Raw genomic sequence first — 22343 nt, forward strand, 5'->3', positions numbered from 1 at the left:
CTTCCTAAGGAACTTGGTCCTCATCACGACAGAGGGCAACGTCTAGGGACCAGGGCGTTCCTGACTGCCCAGTGATGATGGATAACAGCACCCAGCGGTTCTGGCCCCCGACTCGGTGCTCCTGTGACCTCTTCTACAAGGACATCCTTTCTTCGTCCAGAGCACAGTTTGATGATGAGGTCAAGGCTTATTTGCAGCACAGACTCAGACGTGTCCGCTGACCTGGCCTTCCGAAGTAAGATCCGGCTTAGCCCTCAGATGTGCCTGATTCCTGCTGGACACCCAGTGGCTGTGACTGTGCTTGGGGGCGAACTGTCTTGGGGACAATGCTCAGAATTCTCTCCATCGCCTGAGGACATGTTCCGGAACTCCACTCGCAGCTGCAGTCTGAGCCCGCTGCTTGGGCTCGTACCTTCCATCCCCAGGGAACGACTATCACGTTAAACCAGGAAAGAGAGGCTCAGGGCCTGAAGCTGGATGATGGAGCAGGAGTGGACTGGGCACGTCGACGTGAGGAGTTGATGGTTGTCTCTTAGGAGATGAGGGAGAGGGAGGTGCCAAAGGTAACCCCAGGTGCAATCAGCTCTCTCCTGCCTTGTCCTCCATGAAGAGGAGCACTGTTGCTGGGCTCGTTAGTTCACCTTCCGCCTACTGTACCCCTCACTGTGCCAGGGAGGGAACGGCAAGCAGGACAGAAAGGCGGTGCCTGCCCTCAAGGAGTTTATATTCTAGTGGCAAATACGGAGATAATAACTCAAACCAACCAACAAAAATTGAGAATAATTTCAAGCTGTGGTGAGTGTTTAGAGAATTTTAACAAGGCAGAGAGGGCCAGAGTAAAGGAAGGTTCTTCCTTGGGTAAAGTGATCAGGATGAGGCAGCCACCCATGCAAAGAAGAGCAGACGAGTGGTCCAGGCAGAGGAGTCGGCAGGTGCTAAGGCCTTGAGGCAGGAGAGAGACTGGCATGGTCCAGAAAGACCAGAGGCCAGCATGGCTGGAGCCTTGCGAGTGATGGGAAGGTTGACAAGCATGCAGGGCCCGGAGGCCACTGTCAGAGTTTGGGTTTATCCTAAGAAACAGTTCTGAAGAGTTTTAATTTAATCAGAGTGACATGGTCTGATGTGAAGAGTTTGAGAAGATCATTCTGGAAGCGGATGAAGAAGGGATTAGAGGAAGGAAGAACAAATCAGGGAGTTAGAAGGATGTGGCACTGGTATGGGAGAGCATGATGGTGACATGGACCAGGGCGATATCAGCGGAGATGGCGATAGATCAGTAGATGGATTTGAGATACATTGTGGGGGTAGAGTTGACTAGACCTGGTGTTGGATTAGAGGTGGGAGATGAGAGAAAGTGAGATGTCAAGACTCCTTGGTTTCTGGATGGATGTTGGTGCTGTTTCCTGACACAGAGAAGATTAAAGGGGAGGGGGAAAGAAAAGATTCGAGAGCAAAAATCTCAAATTCCATTTGGGGACATGTTACATTTGAGATGTCTGAGCAACAGCCAAGTAGAGAAGATGTCAAGGAGAGAGTGGAACGCAAGTCTGGAGCTGAGAGGAAGTTCCGAGCTGGAGATACAAATGCAGAGTCATCAGCACATATGTTTAAATCCATGTGACTAGATCAGATCACTGAGGGATGAAAAGAACAGGCCTAAGACCCAATCCCGAGAAACTCTAGCATGTAGAGGTCAGATACGGGAGAAAGACCTAGTGAAGGAGACTGAGAAAGAATGGTCAACGAAGCAGGAGGAAGAGCAGGAGAGATGGTGCCATGGAAGCCACGAGAGGAAGGTGCATCTGTGACAAATGCAGCTGGCAGGTCACGATGAGCACAGAGCATCTGTTGGCTTGGTAACATGGTGGCCTTCGCTGTCCTGGTAGGAGCAGTGTCTGTGGGATACTAGGGACAGACGATGACTTCGTTTGTTAATTGCTAGCAGCAAGTCATGCTGAGCATCCTCCCTGAACTTGAAAGTCGGATAAACGTGGGAAGGCTTTCCAGGAACTCTTGCCTCCTGCCATTGCCACAGCTGAGTCTAATTCCCCAGGGCCGGGTCCTGCCCACTTCCTTCCCACCAGCTGCAGCTCCAACCGCTGGGATGCCAATATCTTTAACTCCGAGGGAAGCATGAATCATACCCTTGGCCCAAATGATACCCTTTTAAAAACGCTGCTTGTCCTCGACTTTCTAAAACACAGTGGTGCTCAAATCCCTCCCCCGCCACGCCCAGCCCCATTTATTTTAATAACTACACCCAGAGTGAGGACAGCGACAGGAAGGGATAAAATCCTCATCATGGTACTAGTGACCAGGGCTTTTCAAATGACTACAGACAGGAAAAACTACAAGAAAAAAAAAATCAAGCCGCTAGATGGAAATCTTCATTGAACTGCCCGTGCAGTGGAGCGGGAGCAGTGCCAGACTACACACACCCACCAAACGCACTCGCCAGTCACTGAGCGACTGCTCTGTACTGAGACAGAGGACAGTGACAACAAGGGCTACCATTTGTGGAACGCCGGCTCCGCACCAGGCAGCCGGCCACGTGCGTCACATGCGGTGGCTCATTTACTCCTCCCAACCAGCCAAGGAGTATTATCATCCTCATTTTACAGGAGAGGAAACCAAACCTTAGAGTTACCCAAGTAACTGGTCCAAACAAGTGAGCTAGGTTCAAGGATAAGCGACCCTGTCACTGTCTACTAGGTGTGGTCGATAGGGGCGTGTGCCACAGGGGTGGCAGTGGCCCTGATGCAGGAATGATCCAAGGAGGAGGCGGGAGTCAGCAAAGGCCCCTCCAGGCACCCTGTAGCTCAGGCTGAAAACCTAGGGGTCGGCCTCGATTCCTCTCACTCTCCCTGTGACTGCTCCATCACCCAAAACCCACTGTTCCACCCCTAAATATGTGGTAAACCTGTCTGCTTCTGTCCATTGTCCCCACAACCCCCTAGTCAAGGCCGCCATCCTTTCCCCTGGACTACTGCAGGAGCCGCTGGCTGGGCCCTCGGCGTGGCCTCCTGCATCCCACAATCCTCCCTTCCCGCTGGAGTCAGGGATCCGCGTAGCACACAGATCACACCTGTGTCCTGCTCAAAACCCTTCAATGGCTTCCCAGTCAATCCCACCTCCTTTCCCTCATCCCCAAGGCCTTCTCTCTGTGATGGGCCCTGCCTACCTTTCTAACTGTGTCTCCTACCACAGCTGCCCATTCCCCTGCGACCAGCAGAGAGCCTGGCACAGAGGAAACAACAGTCATGGGCTGAAGAAATGAAGGCGAGAGTGAGTGAGTGGGAGAATGAAACGCTTCACAGAGGAAGCCATGTTGGAGATGAGCTTTAAAGTGGGGCAGGGCTTCTCAGGGGCAGGGTGAGGGGTGTGAGGTGGTAAAACAAAAGGTGTTCTAGATAAACAGACGAGGAGGAATTCCAGGAGCAGCCTGGGAGGCAGCGTGAGCAGCACTGGAGGCAGGTCTGTGCAAAGCAGGGGTTCTTCCAGTGGAGTGTGCACCGTCAGCGCCCAGAAGGCTTGTTAAAGCCAGATTGTTGGGCCCCACCTCCAGAGGTTCAGACATCCGAGGCAGGGTCTGAGAACTTGCATTCCTCACAAGGTTCAGGTGGTGCTCATGGTGGCGGTCCAGGGACCACACTTTGAGAACCACACGTCTCAGGTATACGCAGGAAGCCTCCACGTGGAGGCGAGAGGAAGACAGCTCGAGGGAGGTAAACTGGAGCTGCGTGCCAACCCAAGAGCAGTCCAGGCTGATGCGGGCCAGTGGTCAGCCCCTCCCTGTCCCCTTCCCGCACCATCTCTCTCAGAACAAACCCCACGGCAGCAGGACCTCCGACTGCCCATCCTCCTGGTACTCAACCCTCCTGTTCCCCAAGACCGAATTGTATGCTTCGAAGGCGTCTCTGTTTCTCACTCCAGCAAAACTTTGATAACGCTTTTAAAAGTGCTATGGAGGGGACAGGCCCTGAGTCCCACCCTCTCAAGACCACCTAATCTCACAGAGTACTTCCCACTAACGCTGCTATGGCAAACAGTATCTCTTTTTAACAGGAGACCTGGTGACAAGTCATGTCACCCTGATGGTAGGATTCCAGCTGTTTGAGCAAAAGGAGAGAGACAAAGACTTCCTCTGCTGGCCTTCCCCGCGTGCCACGTGCAAACTGCCAGCCTGCCCATCCCCAGGGTCTACTCTTAAGTGTTACTATCACATTAGTTTATACTTTCTTCCTACTAGAAAAGAGGGCAGAATGGTTCCAGGGTCACGAGTAAGTACACTTGTATTCGCAGCATCAGGCCACTGACTGTACATCTTAACACGTAATTATTTTTGTTGCCTTCCCTCCTGGAAAGAAAAGATGATCAGAGAGGCGAAGTTAATTTGCATCTGCTTCAGCCATAAATCCAAGAGGACCACATGGCTAACGTACATCTCTCGCAGTTTTAAATACAAATGATCCTCCTTCTCTTGGGCCTGCAGCAAAGGGCTCGGCGAGACGAGTCCTCTAGGCCTTCAGAGTTGGAGCCGCAGGTCAGCCCCCAGCTCTTCTCAGCGTATAGGGCTCTGAAAAGGAAGCTCAGGGGTTTGGAGTGGGAGACACTTTGGTTTGGTTAGGTTTGGTTTGGTTAGGTTCGGTTAGGTTAGCTTTGGTTTGGTTTGGTTAGCATCCTCACACCTGGTAGGAAGATATCTCTTTATCTTCATGACGGAACCAGGAGTCCTGACAGTTCTCTGTTACAGGAAAAAGACAGAAAATCCTCCACTAGAGTCTCTCTTGATTCTGATGTGCCTCTTAGTTTCCAAAGCTGATGACAAAAATATGCACAACTTCGAGTCACTGTTGGTCTGGTTTGGCATTCTGGCTCTGCTGCTTCCCAGCTGTGTGATTTGGGGCAATTTACTTAAGCTCTCTGAGCCTCAGCATCTTCGTCTGTAAAATGGGTATGTTGGTCGCGGCATCAGAGGGTGGCATGCATTTAGCGAAGTCGTGAATGTTAAGTCTTAGTAGAGCGTGGGGCCCCATCGCTGGGCTGGTATCTGTTTAACAATCGGCTCTCCATGACTAAATGTTTCCCAATTTCCCTGGTGTAAATACTCTCACGGGGCTGATAGCAAGCTACCCACAGCCTGTCACTGAATGAAGAGTTGGGAAGAGACGCCCAGTAGCACACGATTATACAGTGTTTCCACCACACAGGTACAGTGGAAGCAAGTGACCTCAAGAGCCGAGATGACCATCTGACGTAGTAACCCAATGAGGAAGTGATGAGTATTTATGACCCTTGTATTTTGAGTATTTATTACCTGTGTTTTTAACATAATTTATATAATTATAAGTTCACAAAATTAAAATTTTCACGGTGGCTATTTAACAACTGGCTCGCAAAATGCCTGCAATAGGTAACGATCTGCGCTCGTGGCCGCTACAAGCCGCCAGCTCCAGCAGCAGGCAGGACACGCGGTCACTGAGTCCGACTTCCCTTCCCTCTTCCTTTCCTCCTCAGTCCCGGGGAGGATTTCATGAAGCTTTCCCAGGTAGAGACCGAGATGTTCCCTGTTCCACTGCAGGCTCCAAGCTTTGCCTGTGGCCTTGGCCACCATCCCAGTCCTCGGCCCTGTCACGCCGCCTGACTGGCCATTGCACAGCTGGGGAGGCTGAGCCACCACTAACAGCAGAGAGGATGTTTTCTCCGCGAGGCTGGGGCGCACGCGGGACAGCGCAGGGCTCTCGGTGGCTGCGCCGTGGCTGGCCGTTTATTTTAGGATCCCGCCCGCGGAGGAGATGGCGGGGCAGGGCCAGCAGACCGTACTGGGGCAAGTCGGGGCATATAATTAGCCTTCACTGAGGTTTGAAGGAACCCTTGGTTGTGACTAAACACCAGCTAAAGCAGCGAGGGCTCCAGCGTCCCTGAGGCCAGCGCTGCACGGACCTCCTAGGACACACCCGCGGACAGCTTATCCCGGGAAGCCCTCCTGTCCTCAACCCCGAGGGAGGGCGAGGAGCAAGGACACGGAGCGGCGCCCCTCACCTCGCCTTCCAGCAGCTGCGTTTCCTGCCGACTTCGCGGCTGGCTCGGGCAGCCTCTTAGTTAAAGAGTTTGCCATCTGCTGGGGCCACGGTACAAATTCACCCGCTCGGTGCTGTGGTCGCCCGGAAAGCACAGCGAAGAAGGAAAGCCATGCAAATGCAAGCGGCCTTGATTCCCGGCGCCGGGACTTGGGGGGATGGCATTCCAGCCGTCTTCCTGCTTTTCCAGAGTTGAGTGACTCTAAGTAGGATACACATCTATCCCACACACGCCCCAGAGTTTTGTTTTCAGTTTTACTTTTTCTGTTGCACCCCCTGGGTCCCAGGTTTAAAAAACAGGAACAGATAAACAAAACGAAGCTGCTCCAAGTGAAGAATTTAAGTTCAGGGTCCTTCATTCGTACACGCCCCTTCGTATCGGTCATTTTTTATCCTTTTTCTTAAAGCCAGTCTCCCAAATTCTCTAAGCTCCAGGCGCACGTCTGCCCCTGCATGGCCACCTGGTCTACACCACTTTTGAAGCCATCTTCTCTACCGTGGTAGTTCTGAACCCACAGTCTAGACGCTTGTGGTCCCACACCAGGGGGAAATATTTGCCACAGGCATCATTGTGAGAAATCAAGCAAGGCGATCGCCTGGGGCTTCTAATTCGTCATCTGCAAAATGGCATCACTGAGAGTTCAGAGATTGGGAATGGGGCTTCTGAATGTGGGAGATGCAGCGGCCAAAGGAGGAGGAGGCGAGGGCTCGGCCAGAGCAGCCAAAGCCAGCTCTCAGAGAGGCCTCCCAGGGCTAGAGCCCTTTGGATGAACTATAATCAGTGGCATTAGCTACACTTTCTTATTTTCTGTACTCTTGATGCTCTGGCATCTGGGGCCTCACTCATGGGGAGAGATTGCCCCTTGCAGGGCTAGCTAATCCTAGACATGGTAAACCATTTGCCTGTGAGCACGCCTCCCGTATGCAAACCAGCCATTCCTAGGTCCATACCCCTACCTACCTCCTCTCTCTGCTCTATACTCCAGGAGGCAATATTCTCCTGCCCTAATCATCTCAGGTCTGGGTACCAAACAACTAGGGACCAACCCTCCAGTCCAGAGACCACTGAAATTATTCAAACTATCCAATCCTAGCTGCTTACCCTGCCTTGCCCTTTGCTTCCCGTGAAAACCACAATAAAGCCATTTGCCCATACTTTCTCCTCACCCCTCTGCTTCCTGACCAACCCTGGTGCCTCCCCACATGGCCCTGCCTGGTGTGGCTGCCCCATCCTCTTGGGAACTGTGAGTAACAAATGATCTTTTCAGTGTCAGTCATCTCCTGATCTGTTGGCCTCACCACACCTGAATAGAAGCAAAATCCTGGGTACATTTTAAAATACTTTCAACAAGTATTATAGAAAGTCAGCCACAAGCCTGGCCTTGGGGAGGCAGCAATGAACAAGGAACTCACCCTGGGGAGGGGCCAGGTCAACACAGTGGGATAGGGCTCTGTTGGGGGAACCGAGGGAGCACAGGGGTGGGGGGGCCAAGTTCCAGCTCCGGGTAAGAGAAGGATTGTGCTCCCCCTTGTGCCCATAGGGTCGTCTTCTGTTGTTTCATTTCATTGAATTTCCCACTAGCAACCTACTCTTCTCTCAGCTCCAGCCGGCTATGGGGCAAAGAGGGGAGCAGGCAAATGGGTCTCTCCCTCCCAGCTCTCTGTCATCTCCTCCCCTCTATGACCTCTGGTGCCAGAAGTCCTCCTCCTGGTCAATAAAGAGCTTGCAACTCATTCACATTCAAGTGTAAAAGAACTGACAATAGCTTAAAACAGTGATTTGCACTTTTACATATATAAAAAGAAGTTTCTCGGGTTAAAGAGAGAACCACCTTCCCCAGTCCCCACCTGTGGGGGACCCTGAGGGGTTTAAAGAGCCAAGTTTGGAAAACCACTCTTCAGGGCTCCGTGAGACCCCTGAAATGTATCACAATGTGTGTTTACATGGATGTTTTGTGGGTGGACGAATTCTAGAGCCACGTTGTCCAATACAGTGGCGGCTGGCCACATGTGCTATTCACATTTAAATTAGTTGAATTTAAATAACATTAAGCTTTCAGTTCCTCAGTCGCCCTTGCCACAGTTTGAGTGCTCAGTAGTCACCACAGCTGCCGTGTTGGGCACCACAGACAGAGCGCAGTTCCACCATCACAGACGGTTCTGTAGGACAGCCCTGATCTAGAGATTGCATCAGCTTTTCAAAGGCCTCCAAGACCAGAAAATGTTAAGAGCCACTAAGTCAGGCTGGTGAAGGTTCATCGAAGGAGACAGAAACTTTGCTGGGGAGTCAAAAGCGCACCATTGTGACAGAGGTTCTGAACAAGTCTGCCTTTGAGTAATCTTTTTCTCCTCTAAAATCCCTTAAAAGACATCCAGGGGCCGGCCCAGCGGCGTAGTGCTTGAGTTCATGCATCCGCTTCGGTGACCCAGGGTTTGCGGGTTCAGATTCCAGGAGGGGACCTACACACTGCTCATCAAGCCATGCTGTGGTGGCATCCCACACACAGAATAGAGGAAGACTGGCACAGATGTTAGCTCAGCAACAATCTTCCTCAAGCAAAAAGAGGAAGATTGGCAACCGATGTCAGTTCAGGGCCAATCTTCCTCACACACACACACAAAAAAGACATAAAGATTTTATGCTTTATTGTTTATCTCCTGCCCCCATTTTTAGAAAGGGACACTTGAATTCTAAAAATATTTGCTCTAAGGAAGGTGCTCTAGGTTCCCCAGAGCCTGTGAGCCCAGCACGAGTCGTGGTGGGAAGTGAGGGCAAGCGTGCAGTGACCTTGTCTCCTTTGCTATGTGTGATCTTTGCAGGTGGGAGAAGCAGTCCTGGAAAACGCCCGGCTCATGCTGCACACGGAGAATATCCAGGCGGGTGCAGATGACTTTAAAGAGAGGTACGCTCTGCAGCAGAGGGGACAGTCCCTCCCCACGCCCAGATTCCTGGGTGACCTGGAGCACTCACCTCCCACCTCCTGGAAGGCTGGGGTGGGATAACAGAGGCCCCGGGACAATCTGAGCCGAGATGGTCCAGCTCAAACCCTCCTTGTAGATACACACTAAGCCCCAAGGGCTCTGGGATTTTTCCCAGGGTCACTGGGTTTAGAGCAGGGGTTCTCAAAATCATCTGTGCTTCAGAGTCACCTGGGATCGCTGTGCCCCACCCTCGGAGGTTTTGATTCAATAGGTCTGGGGTGGGGCCCCAAATATACATTTCTAACAAATTCTCCATGATGCTGATCCTGCTGGTCCTGGGATCACACTTTGAGAGCCACTGCTTCAGAGCAATGCTTCTCCATCATGCCTGCATATTAGAACTCCCTGGGGTGCTTAGAAATGCAGTGCACAAGCCCCACAGAGAAGTGAAACCAGTCCCTGGGGGTGGGGCCCGGCTTCAGTGTTTTTAAAGCTCTCCAGTCTTGAGAACCACCTCTGAGGTCTAATCCAGTGTTTCCTAAAATAAGGCGTGTATACCGTTGATGAGATCATTTTAAGTGGTAGAAGGATAAACATTTTATTTTTAATAGTTACATATTTATTTTTATAGTTACCTTCTATTTATGACCCATGAAACTGTTTTTCCACTATAGTATTACCATTTATAGTAGCAATTGAAAATTTGCTGCTTTCCCTGTAAATAGCTTTGAAAGTTTATTGATTTAAGATTTACTTTTTAAGTAGGTAAATTTAAGGAACAACATAAAGTAAATAGTGATATGGGAGATGGGCATTTAGGGCAAAACCGTGAAGGGGAGTGAGAGTTAGGAAACTGTTCTAATAGAAAAGCGAAATAAAGAGACCCTTTTATGGGTGAACACAGTGATTTTGAGAATACTCTGTGGACAAGGTGGCCTGGATGTCGAGCAACTGGATGGGTGATGGGATTGTTATTCGAGGGAACATGTCCCTAAGTTGGTAAGACAAAGAGGACAGGCAGATAGTTGGAAGTCTTTGGGGCAGACCACAACCCCACTGTCACTCTGATCTTAGGAAGAGAGGGTATTGCGATGAAAAGGAAAATCTCTACCATCCTCTCAGACCCTGGGTCATTTCCTTTCTCTAAGCCAAGCTTCTCCGTCTGCTAAAGAATCTCCATTAGTGGCCACTCTGGAGTCAAGGAGACTCTCAACCGGCCAGGGTTGCTGTCTTGCCCGGCACTGTGCTGGCCCGGGTCACAGGAGCACGAGGAAGGGAAGCCAGCATGCAGCCACTGACAGCTCATTGCAATTAAAGACAGCTGCTAACAGATCTGAAACCATCTGCGCTGAACTTAGGGTCGAATTTAGTTAATTGTGAAATTAAGGGAGGACCTGACTGAAATTTCTTTCACTCATTCATTCATTTATTCACTTATGCATTCATTCATTCAAACATGCCTTCATCCAGCCATTCAACAGAGTAGGACATAAAATTGGTCTATTTTGTTTCCCATTGTATCACCGGCGCCTATAAGAGTGCCAGCACAGGACAGATGCCCCACAGATATCTGTGGAATGAATGAACAGATGAATGAATTCAAGAATGTCTGAATATCTGCCAGGCACCTTGCCAGGAGCTTGGAATGAAGTGAACCTGACCTCAAGGAGCTCACAGTTTAGTGGCGAAGACAGAGGAGTGAACAGACAATAGCATTAGAGAGCAATTGTGCCATCACTGAGACGAACACAAGTGAGGTGGGGACATTTAACTTGGCCAGGGAGGGCTGACACAAGAGGTGACAGCTGATTTGGGTCCTAAACTCATATAGGAGCTGACCAGACAAATAGAAGAGACACGACTTTCCAGGCAGAGGGGACACAATGTGCAAAGGCAGGAGGACAGAGAAAGCAGGGTGCCTTAGTGGAATTCCAAGTAGGTCACTGTAACTGGGGCATATGGAGGGAGTGAGGAGGGTGCCGGAGAGAAAGAACTATTCCTCTACCCTCTAGGTTCTTCTGGCTGATCTAAGAATTAAGTTGACATGAGACAGAATAACAGGAGAAAATCATACAAATTTAATAACATGTATATGTGGAAGAAACCCAGGAAAACTGAGTAACTCGCCAAAATGGCTGAAGCCACCACCTTAAATACCATCTTCAGCTAAAGACAAAGGAGGACGCTGGGGGTAGAGGTTTGAGACTTCAAATGGGAGGAAGGCAATTCATGTGGAGATGGAAAAGCAAATGTTTGGTAAACAAATGTTTGCCATGCCTTGCAAAGACAATGGGACATGGAGAGGACTTTGATGGAACAGGCCTTGCTAGGTTCCTCCCTGTCTACCACACCTAGTTCATATTATACTATAGTTGTCTATGGTGATAGTTTCTTCCTGGCACAGGCCTTCTATCTTAAATTCTTTTAGGCAGTTAGGGGTGAGGTCAAAGTTTCTTCCTGAGTCTTTTGCTCTTAAAAATAATCAAGTCAAAGAGACACATTTTGGGGTAGCAAATTCTACTTCCCTGCAGGGAACAACCAATGCGGCTTGAAAAGCAGGGAGAGACCAAATCCCGGACGACCATGTGAGCCATAGCAAAGGGCTTAGAGATTATCTGAGAGGAGACCCATAGAAGGGCTTTGAGCAGTGGTTTATCATGACCAGATTTTAGCTTTAAAGGAAGCTTTGCATTGGGGAAGAGGAGAGGCAGGGAAAATTAGCAAGAAACAATGGGAGTGAAGAGACTGGACTGATGGAGGGGTAAGGTCGGTATTGGGAGCAGTGGTTGGAAAGTAAGGTGAGATCAGATTATGGAGGGGCCAAAGGATGACATTTAAGGCTTCTAAGCAGAGAAGCAATTTAATGTAGTTAAGGACGGTCACTCTGGGGGCAATGCTGTAGGTCTGGGGAGATAATGGGAGGCTGCTATCGCTCAGGGTCTGCCTGGGATGGTAAATGGCAGGCTTGAGGGATGGGTCGAAGAAATAATTGGCAGGATTTGACAATTATCTACATATATAGCTGGAAAAGAGAAGGCAAAGGTAAGTTCCAGGTTTTGAACTTGGGTAATTTAGAAGACTTGTGGTTCTATTGACCGAAATAGAAAATTGTGGAGGGAAAGCTTGTCTAAAATTCATGGGTAGATATGAGTTTGGCTTTGAGCAAGCTGAGTTGAGCTGATGGTGGAGCAACCAACAGAAACTGTGGGATGCTATTGAAGATGCTGGCCAGAGCGGCCTGCAGGTCCAGATGAGACAGTTCCGGGATCATGAGCACAGAGATGCTAATTGAAGAGTTCAAAATGGAAGGGAAAGGGGCAAAGTATAGTGAGAGAAAGCTGAAAGCTTAACAGCAGCCTTGGGGGCTATCACAGAGGTATTTCTAATCCTCAGAGGACTTCAAAAACCAGTCTGTAGGACACCTAACATGAAGCATATCCTGGAAGGAACCAGGCTCCCTGCAGAGGTGAGCAAAACAGGCCTCCAGAGGCACAAGGGGGCCTCCTGCAGCCTGGGTTACTAGGGACCCGTCCCTGCGATACGGGTGGGTTTTCATTTCAGCTGGAACAATAGGACTTGTTTCCAAAAGGACAAAATGTCGATGATACAGTCCTTCATAAAGAAGACATTTGGGTAGACAATCTAATCCTACATGTAACTTCTTCAGAAACCATCCCCTAAGTGCTGATTCAAAGGTGCGGGTCCAACTCTGAGGAAAGTCTCTGTCGGTGTGCCACAGGGCCTTGGTTCCGTCATTTACTATTTTTAAGTGCAAGGTGCATGAAAACAAGTGAGGCAAAATGGCAGAAGGCACAAAGCCAGGAGGGGCAGTGAGGAGCAGAATGACAGAATCAGGATTCAAAATGATCCCAACACGTTGGAACAATGGGCCAATGAAAGTGAAAGAGGATAAATATGAACTCCTACTTTTGGGTTCAAATAACCAGCTGCGCCCAGAGAGGACAGGGAAACTGGGCATAAGGCAGTTCTTGGGAAAAACGCTCATGGTTCTAGTTGACAGGAGGCCCAATATTAGTCAGCAGCAGATACAGCTGGTCAAAATCAAATGAACAAGCATACGAACAAAACCCCACAAAGCAAATCTTAGGGTCCACGAAGAATGTAATTAAAGAGCTTAAACAGGGGTCGGCCCAGTGGCACAGTGGTTAAGTGCGCACATTCTGCTTCAGCAGCCCAGGGTTTGCTGGTTGGGATCCCAGGTGTGGACATGGCACCGCTTGGCAATCCATGCTGTGGTAGGCATCCCACATTTAAAAAGTAGAGGAAGATGGGCATGATGTTAGCTCAGGGCCAGTCTTCCTCAGCAAAAAGAGGAGAATTCGCAGCAGCAGTTAGGTCAGGGCTAATCTTCCTCAAAAAAAAAAAAAGAGCTTAAACAAAGGAGCAGACAGTCCCACAGGACTCTGAATGGATCTGGCAAAATCTGGAGGTTTGCATTCGGTTCTCTGTATCACATTTTAAGAAGGACCTAGACCAACTGGAGCATTTCTGATCATTCCACAAATATATCTGAAGCCTGGAGCTGGGTGCTGGGAATACAAAGATGGGAAAGTCATCGTCCCTGCCTTCGGATGAGGTACATGGAAACCAATTTATACAAAGAATGGAGGGAGGAACTGTGAATGTTTAAGGTGAGGAACAAAAGGCTTGAAGGGGTAGGGAGGATGGGTGGAGGGGAAAGAGAGAGTGACACAAGAGACAGTTGCTAAATGTTTGTAGGATTGCCGGAAGGAAGGGTTAGAGTGACTCTGGGTGTTCCAGAGGGTGGAACTCAGACTCTCACAGGAATGGAGACTTAAGCTCTTGAAGGAAGAAATTTGCAATAATTAGAGAGAGCTGTCCAAAAATGGAATGGTGGCCTTGAGAGGCGATGAGTTCCCCATCACTGAAAGAATTCAAGCAGAGGCTACATGATCACCTATCAAGAATGCCAGCAAGGGATCGTCACTGGGTAGGAGTTTGAATAGTTGAATGTTAAAGTCCCTTAAAATTCTAAGACCCCACGAGGCTTTCTGGAATGAGAGGCGTGAGATTTCTTCCTTCTGTGGATGGATGAAGGTAATGTGTGAAATTTGGCTGAGTGGTACAGCTGGGTGGAAGGCCATGGAAGGAAAGGAGTGACACTGGGAGAAACTGGCCAAGTTGTTGGGTAGTTTGTAGAAAGAAGGCCCTGTGCAAACCAGAGATTGAAAGAACTCAGAGTGGGCAGTTTCAGCCTTTGTCAGTGTGTGTGCACACACGTGTGCATGTGTGTTATTACATAAGTTGTAAGTTTTTAAAACTCTGGATATTTCACATAGCAGTCCGGTTTTCCGATTTCTCTTGAAGAGAACAGACAGCCCCCTTCCCACACAGCGGCGATGGGGAGGGGCTGAGCAGCACCCCGTTGGTACAGGGTGAGCTGTCATATGTGCTCCAGTCCCCACCTCTCCCTGATGCCTAGACCTGGTCCTCCTACCTCGTCTACACTCCCCACTTGGCCTCTGAAGGCATGAGGGTTTGCAGCCACCCCCCTGAAATTTCACGTGGGCCCTTCCGGGATAGAAACCACGTTCTCCCTCTGGGGATCACCAGCACAACTGCCCAGTACTTAGCAGAGTCTTGGTAATGTTTGTTAAAGGATCTTCAGGGGAAACGGATGACAAATCAGAATACTAACGATGATGCCAGATCCCCTTGCCTGGATCTGAACTCCTGGAGAAGCTTTCCCCAGAATCGCTTTCATTTTAATAAATCAGCACGGAACAGTTGCGTCGAGTGCCCTCAAAGCTGTCAGAACAGTGACTTTTAACCTTCATTGTCTGACTATCACATAGTCGGCCTGTTGGTAACATCTATAATCTGATTCTTTTTTTGTTTGGGTCGCCCAGCTATGTGATGACGTTCCTTTATCTGCAGATATGAAAATGAGCAGCCGTTCCGAAAGGTAGCGGAAGAAGAAATTAACTCTCTGTATAAAGTCATCGATGAAGCTAATATGACAAAAATGGATCTGGAGAGTCAAATACAGAGCCTGAAAGAAGACCTTGGCTTTCTGTCAAGGAGCTATGAAGAGGTAGGTGGGGGCTGGGGTGATGCTACAGGACCAGAGGCGCTCACCTGTCGGGCCGACCTTCACAACATAGGTGATAGCGGCTCATCTCGGCCTCTCCACATCACTTACCCAAGGCTGCAGGGAAAAGGCCAGTAAAATACTCTCAATCCTTGCAGTGGGTCAGGTACCCTGGGAATCTCCAACTCAAATGGCTTCAGGCCCAGGCTGGTACATAAATGGGGGAGGCAGCAGGTCCAGGGAGTAGCGAGTGATGGAGCCTGTGTTGAAGGGCACGGAGCTTCCTCTCCCTTCAGGGGTTCTAGTCCAGATCTTTTTCACCACTATATAGGACAAACAAAACAACTCTGAGGGTAGATCCAGGCTGTGGTTTACACACACTTGCTAATGAAATTAGGTCAGATTGTTGAGTGACAGGACTGAAGGGGACTGAAGGGGACCCCACCGGTCAGTGGTCCAGTGCCCTGCAGAACTGCGCTGATTCTAAACCACCTCACACAGGTCGTTGTCTGATCTGAGAGCTAAAGTGCTTGCAGTTGAAAAAGTCAAAACCTACTTAATGTGCTCACGTTAGGAAGTTCCTTCATTTGTCTGACCTTAAGTTGACCAGGAACCAATAAGCCCACTTGGTCCTGTTCTTAGCTCAGGTGTCTGCCACCACTCTCCCACAGTAACCCTCTAGAGACCACAAAGTTATCTTTAAATCTCTTTCAGCCTACTCTGACTTTATGCAATTCATAAATTTCATCTTGCTGTTGTTGCTTACTCTGTGTTGTTATTTTGTTACTTATTTATTTTGATTTTTGTGTTGGTGGGCCTGGCCTTGTGAAGACCAGCCTAAGAAATGCATCCTTGGGAAAAGAGAATATGGCACCTACGCAGGGAAGTGGGGCTTTGCCAGTCTCTGTGAAACCCCATATTTGGCCGTAACAGAACGAGAAGTAACAGTATTATCCACAGAGCTGGGCTTCTGCTGGCTAGAATTCTATGTCTTTTCTTTCCTCTCTGGAACTCACCTGACATGTATATTGTCATTTTCAGGATGTGAAAATGCTGTACAAACAGTTGGCAGGGTCTGAGCTGGAACAAATGAACGTTCCCATTGGCACTGGTCTGGACGACATCCTTGAGACGATCAGAATTCACTGGGAGAGAGATGTCGAAAAGAACCGGGTGGAGGCAGGAGCCTTGCTCCAAGCCAAGGTGAGAGGCAGGACCAGCATCCTCCACTCTGCCCCGTGCAGAAGGAGGCCAAGCAAAGATGACAAGCAGTCAGCATGCAAAAGAAAATATGCAACAGTTTCAATCTCTAGACATAAAAGAAATGCAAATTCAAATAATAGATTTGGTTACCTGTCTAAATGCAGAGAATGTTTTAAATGGTAGTACTCAGTGCTGGCAAGTATGTGAAGTAGGTTCTCTCCTATACTATCAGGGAGCACAAACTAGTGTGAGATCTTTGAATAAGGGCTATGATGATACGGATCAAGAGTCTTAAAATGCCCCTACTCATCAGTTGAATAATCTGGACACTATCCTAGAGAAATCATTGAAAATACAGATAAAGTTTACATCCAAAGGTACTCACTGAAGCATTCATTATAAGAGTGAAAAAACTGGGGGGGGAAAACACATAAATGTTTAATAATAGGAGAAAGTCTAAGCTACAACCTAACCATGCCGTGAAACAGCAGGCAGCTATTAGAAATGGTATTTATGAAGCATTTATCACAACATAGGAAATGCTCCTGCAATAAGGTAAGATGAGGGGAAAAGAGAGTACAAAATGGTATATACCAGGGGCCAACAAACTTTTTCTGTCAAGGATCCGATAATAAATACTTAGTCTTCCTGGGCCAGACAGTCTCTGTTGCAACTACTCAACTCTGCCATCATAGCGTGAAAGCAGCCGTAGACAAAAGGTAACAAATGAGCATGGCTGCGTGCCAATAAAACTTTATTTACAGAAATAGGAGGTGGGCTGGGTTTGGCGTGTGGGCTGCAGTTTGCCAGCCCCTGTTATACACAGTAGGGTAAAGCATTCAAACAAAGAAACGAAGCATCAAGAAAAGATTAGAAAGAAAACACTAGGGGCCGGCTCCGTGGCCAAGTGGTTAAGTTCGCACACTCCACTGTGGCGTCCCAGGGTTTGGATCCTGGGAACGGACATGGCACCGCTCGTCAGGCCACGTTGAGCCAGCGTCCCACATCCCACAACTAGAAGGACCTGCAGCTAAGATATACAACTCTGTACGGCGGGGGTTTGGGGAGATAAAGCAGAAAAAAAAAAAAAAAAGATTGGCAACAGTTGTTAGCCCAGGTGCCAATCTTTAAAAAAAACAAGAAAGAAAGAAAGAAAACAGTAATATGTGATGGTGTTGGCAGTGGTTGTCTTTGAGTGAGGGACCTAATTGACACATTTAGATGTTTTTTCTAGTTTTTGAGTATTTCTCAAGTTTTTCTTAAGTAGCATGAATTATATTCACGGAAGCAAAACATCTTTTATTAAACCACAAAAATAATGAAGGAATTGGGGCCGGCCTGGTGGCGCAGTGGTTAAGCACGCACGCTCCCGCTTCGGCAGCCTGGGATTTGCTGGTTCGGATCCCAGGTGCAGACCTGGCACCATGTGGCAAGCCATGCTGTGTCAGGCATCCCACATACAAAGTAGAGGAACATGGGCACGGATGTTAGCTCAGGACCAGCCTTCCCCAGCAGAAAGAGGAGGATTGGCAGCAGTTAGCTCAGGGCTAATCTTCTTCTTCTTCAAAAAAATAAATAATAATAATGAAGGAATTAACCAGAAAATGGAATGCATAGGGTTTGTTCTTCCCTTCTCCATCTCGCACCCATGTATGACTTTGCAATTTTGAGGCAGAGGATGAAAAGAGCAGAAGAGGAAGGAGAGCATGAAGCAAGCAGGAGAATGATGTCGCTATTTGAGAGGAAGCAAGCAGGCTGCTCCTGTGCTCTTGGTGACCATTTAGTGGGTCTCAATCCTGGCTGTACAGCAGAATTATTTCAGAGCATTTTTTAAAGTGCCCACGCCCAGGCCCCATCCAAGACCAGTTAAATCAGGAGAGGGACTCAGTGGTTTTTTAAGCTCTCTGGGTGATTCTAATACACAGCCAGGGCTAAGAACCGCGAGTGTTTACAGAAGCTACTAAAAGACAACCAGAGGGATCTTTTCTGTTCTTTCTCCTCCCAGGCCCCCTCAGCCCCCAGCCCCCGAGTATCCACAGGAAGCTTCCCAGCAGGGTCTTCACCAACTCTGGATCCCCTGATGCTCTCCAGCCCAGGAAACAGCTTCCACTCCCCCGTTTCTCCATCCTTTCCCCCTTTCAACAGCTCCTTTTCTTTCTAACCTTCAATTCCTTGGACCAATTCACTACAAACACTTTTTATGGAAAACAGTGCCTGGTAACTCCACGAAATGCAGCCCCTACAATTGGGTGAGAGGTGGAACAACACAGAGGGAAAGTGGAGCTGAACCACAGTCTTGATGTCGGTCCACTGCTTCTTTTTTAGGGGACTCAAGAATATTTACAATTAATGACCCTAGAGACCATCCAGTCCTATTCCGTCCTTTTAGAGGTGAGGAAACCGAGCCCCAGAGAGGGTAGTTGATGTCCTGAGGTCCCACAGCTGGTTGGTAGCACCATCTCTCAGCTCTCCTGGCTCTGGGTCCAGGGACCTTTTCTCCACATTGGGCTGTCATTTCTTTGACTCGGTTCCCAAAGCTAAACCTCAGTGGCCCAGCAGTTTGCAACCGTGCTTCTGTCCCAACACTCCTGGGGTGTACACCACACTGTAGTGGTTATTTCTCTGGGCAGGCGGGGAGGGGCGCTGTAATTAACAGGAATAAATCCAGCATAGTGTGAAAGAGAAAAAAACCCTGGTCATTATTATTCACCCCTCACTCTCTTGAGAATCATCACCAGCCCAGCAGTAATTCAAACATTAATTCTGAACAGATTCATTAGTGTTTTCTTAATAGAGTAATCTGAAAGCTACATCTCAGAGAAAACAGACAGGACTTGTTTTAGTTCGGCCAATGCTGCCTGGGCCCCTTGCAGAGAGGTGGGGCTCAGAAAATATTTGCAGAATGAGTGAATTCCTCTGATCATCAACAGAGATCAGAACTGACAGCCAGAAGTCCTCCAATAAATAGTTTTGTCAGTTGCAGTCCTGCCCTCGGGGGCTGACATTTGCCCATCCCGGAGCATCTCTTGTCTGTTTCTTGGCAGCAAAGCACAAATGTGAAATGGCTTAGCACACACTGCTTTCAAAACATTTTGCAGAGAGAATACAAACATGTATTTAATTACCTTTCAGCCCGGGGAGGCTGGAAATTAATTGACATGATTAATTTATGTCTTTGTTTAGGTTCCCCCAGAAACTGATCCTGAGATAAATATTGCAGTAGACGTGGTTTATATGGAAGTTGGGAGGGAAGAAAAACCTAAAATACTGGTAGAGAAGCAGAGAAGGGAACCAAAGAAGAAGGCATCATCCAACTAGCTACACTGTGGGAGACTGGCTGTACCCCAGGGGTCCTGGGGAACAGGATAGAATGCAAGAGAGGGGGAAGGCGAAGAAGCTGGGGTAGTGGTACGACCTCCCATCAGTCCTCTGCCAGCTGCTCCCAGAGTGATCTTTCAAAGACTTTAGAGCAAGCTCGCTCAGCAAAGAGGTGCAGAATCTCACAGTGGGAAGGAAGCTGGGACAACTAACTTGTTAAGGCTTAAGGGATAAAGGTGGATGCCATCAGTATCTGCAACAGCTTATCAGCCAACTCTTCTTTTTTTGGTGAGGAAGATTGGCCCTGAGCTAACATCTGTTGCTAATCTTCCTCTTTTTGCTTGAGGAAGATTGTCGATGGGCTAACGTCTGTGCCAGTCTTCCTCTATGTTTTGTATGTGGGATGGCACCACAGTATAGCTTGATGAGTTGTGTGTAGGTTCACATCCGGGATCTGAACCTGTGAACCTCCGGCTACCAAAGCCAAGCATGCAGACTTAACCACTACACTACCGGGCAGGCCTCTCTTCTTACTTTTTAATCGTTAAAAGCTTAGAAAGGTTCTGGGTAGGTTCAGTCCTGCCACAGTGTCATGGATGTTGGGAACCTCGGTGGTCTGGTTTTTGGAGCTTCTCAAGTTGTCTGCTTCAGTGTTTGGGGTGATCGGGTTGGTCCAGAGAATTTCTGGAGGGTCTTAAAGTCTGGCGCTTCCTTTTCTGTTTGTTGTGGTTACCCAACTCACGGTATTTGGGGATGATTCGGGAACCCCATGACACGCCAGCCACACTACCCTCCAGACCTCCTGACCAGCCGTGGAATACACTCCCCAGTGTGCAACCAGCAGAACTTAAAAAGGCCACCTTGGGGAATATCACAGGGCCACTATCATTCACTTGGTTCCGCTGGGACATTTCCATTCTGTGGACTGACAAACAGAAAAGAGAGTCCCCAAGGCAAGTATGCTCCACCCTGACCTTGGCCGGATTAAGACCTCGCAGTGCCCTTCTTCCCTGAAACTTGTATTGAACTTGTGGGTGCATTGAAATCACTCCATCAGTCATTGTTAAAAGACCTAAAATTCAAAAATAAAATTGATAACCCTGTGAGGCCATTTGTGCTGGCTAGACCTCTGACATCCTTTCTGCTCATCCAATTCTCACAACAGCCTCGAAAGCAGGAACTACTGGTACTCCCATTTCACAGATGTGTTTATTGCTAACAGAAAGAAAGGGAGGCAGGAAGGGAGGGAGAGCGGGAGGGAGGGAGGAAGAGAGGGAGGAAGGGAGGGAGGGAGGGGAAAGAGAAGCCAGAGCTTCTAGTTTCCCTGCAGCCAGACTATTTCCACGAAGTTTTCCTTTCACAGATGCAACCATTTCAAAGGTCCTTTATCACCAACAGGAAAATGATGCTTAGGGCAGCCAAAAAGACACTTTCAAAAATATTATGCAGTTATCGTTTTTCATGTCCATTATGATAAATATAATCAAATGTTTCTTCCAACTGACCTTTTCCTTACAATGTGCAGTCCTCCTGGCAACAGGGCCCCCAAGCAGGCGAAGGGCTTCCCAAGTTTCTAGACCAAGCTGCTTAGGGTTCAGGAGGTTGACCTTTGCACTTCAGTGTGCCTATTGATGGGTTCGAGGTGCTCCCCCAAGAAGGTGTGGTATATTCATTTTCTGTTGCTTTGTAACCAAGTACTGCAAACATAGTGGCTTAAAACAACATGCATGGGTCCAGCCCGGTGGTGCAGCGGTTAAGCGCACATGTTCCGCATTAGCAGCCCGGGGTTCACCAGTTCGGATCCTGGTGCAGACATGGCACCACTTGGCAAAAGCCATGCTGTGGTAGGCATCCCGCGTATAAAGTGGAGGAAGATGGGCATGGATGTTAGCTCAGGGCTAATCTTCCTCAAAAAGAAAAAAGAAAAAAGCATGGATTATCTCACAGTTTCTGTGGTCAGGAGTCCAGGCGTACCGTAACAGGGTAACGGGGTCCTCTGCTCTCAGGGTCTCACTAGGCTGCAGTCAAGGTCTCAGCCAGAGCTGCATTCTCCTCCAGGTTATGGGCAGAAGGCAGCTCCTTGCAGTTGCAGGACTGGGGCCCTCGGCCCCTAGAGGCTGCTCCCTCCATAGGCAGCTGGTAAGAGAGCTGTTTGCTCCTCCAAGGCCAGCACAAGAGCACCGCCCTTTCAAAGCTTCAATCTGATTAAGTTAGGCCCACCCAGAACACTCTCCCTTTAGATCAACTCAAAATTAACTGATTTGGGGACCTTAATTACATCTGCAAAATCCCCTCACCTTTGTCATGTAAAGTAACCTAACCATGGGCATAATGCCTGAGGGCAGAGACCACGGAGGCCATCCTGGATTTCTGCCCACCACACCAGGCCACCCAGTATTGCAGCAGAGAACTGAGACTGCGTCGTGCCCCACTGCCTGCCATCTTGCTTCCTCTGCCAGGCAGGCAGCGCTAACTTCAGCCCACCTCCTCCAGGGGGAGTCCAGGTCCTCTCTTCCTTGTCCAGTTTCTCAGCCGAGGCACTGAGAGGTCCTTGCTCCCTGGCCCTGAGCCTGGCCTGCAGTCTGCTCCCAGCAAAGCAGCCTCTGTTTTGCCTTCTTGACCTCCTCCCTGGGACCTTCCTTCCCTGGGAAGGGCTCCACACCCTCAGTCCCTCTTTGCTGCAGCTGGATGATGTGTACAGCAACCAAAGCCTTATTCCATTACCAGCACAAGCTGGTGCGGTGGGG

At 48.9% G+C, this 22343-nt stretch overlaps 1 protein-coding gene across 1 annotated transcript in view; it reads left to right on the forward strand.

Annotated features, from left to right (window-relative positions):
- Positions 1 to 22343, forward strand: part of BFSP2 (beaded filament structural protein 2) — a 64144-nt gene that overhangs the window by 23523 nt on the left and 18278 nt on the right. Inside the window, exons 2-4 of the mRNA XM_046655532.1 lie at positions 8901 to 8983; positions 14922 to 15078; positions 16117 to 16278. Of these exons, the coding sequence (XP_046511488.1) occupies positions 8901 to 8983; positions 14922 to 15078; positions 16117 to 16278 (402 nt within the window). The remainder of the gene's footprint in view (positions 1 to 8900; positions 8984 to 14921; positions 15079 to 16116; positions 16279 to 22343) is intronic.

Source organism: Equus quagga, chromosome 1 (genome assembly GCF_021613505.1).
Source record: "Equus quagga isolate Etosha38 chromosome 1, UCLA_HA_Equagga_1.0, whole genome shotgun sequence".
In the NCBI taxonomy this organism is placed as follows: domain Eukaryota; kingdom Metazoa; phylum Chordata; class Mammalia; order Perissodactyla; family Equidae; genus Equus; species Equus quagga.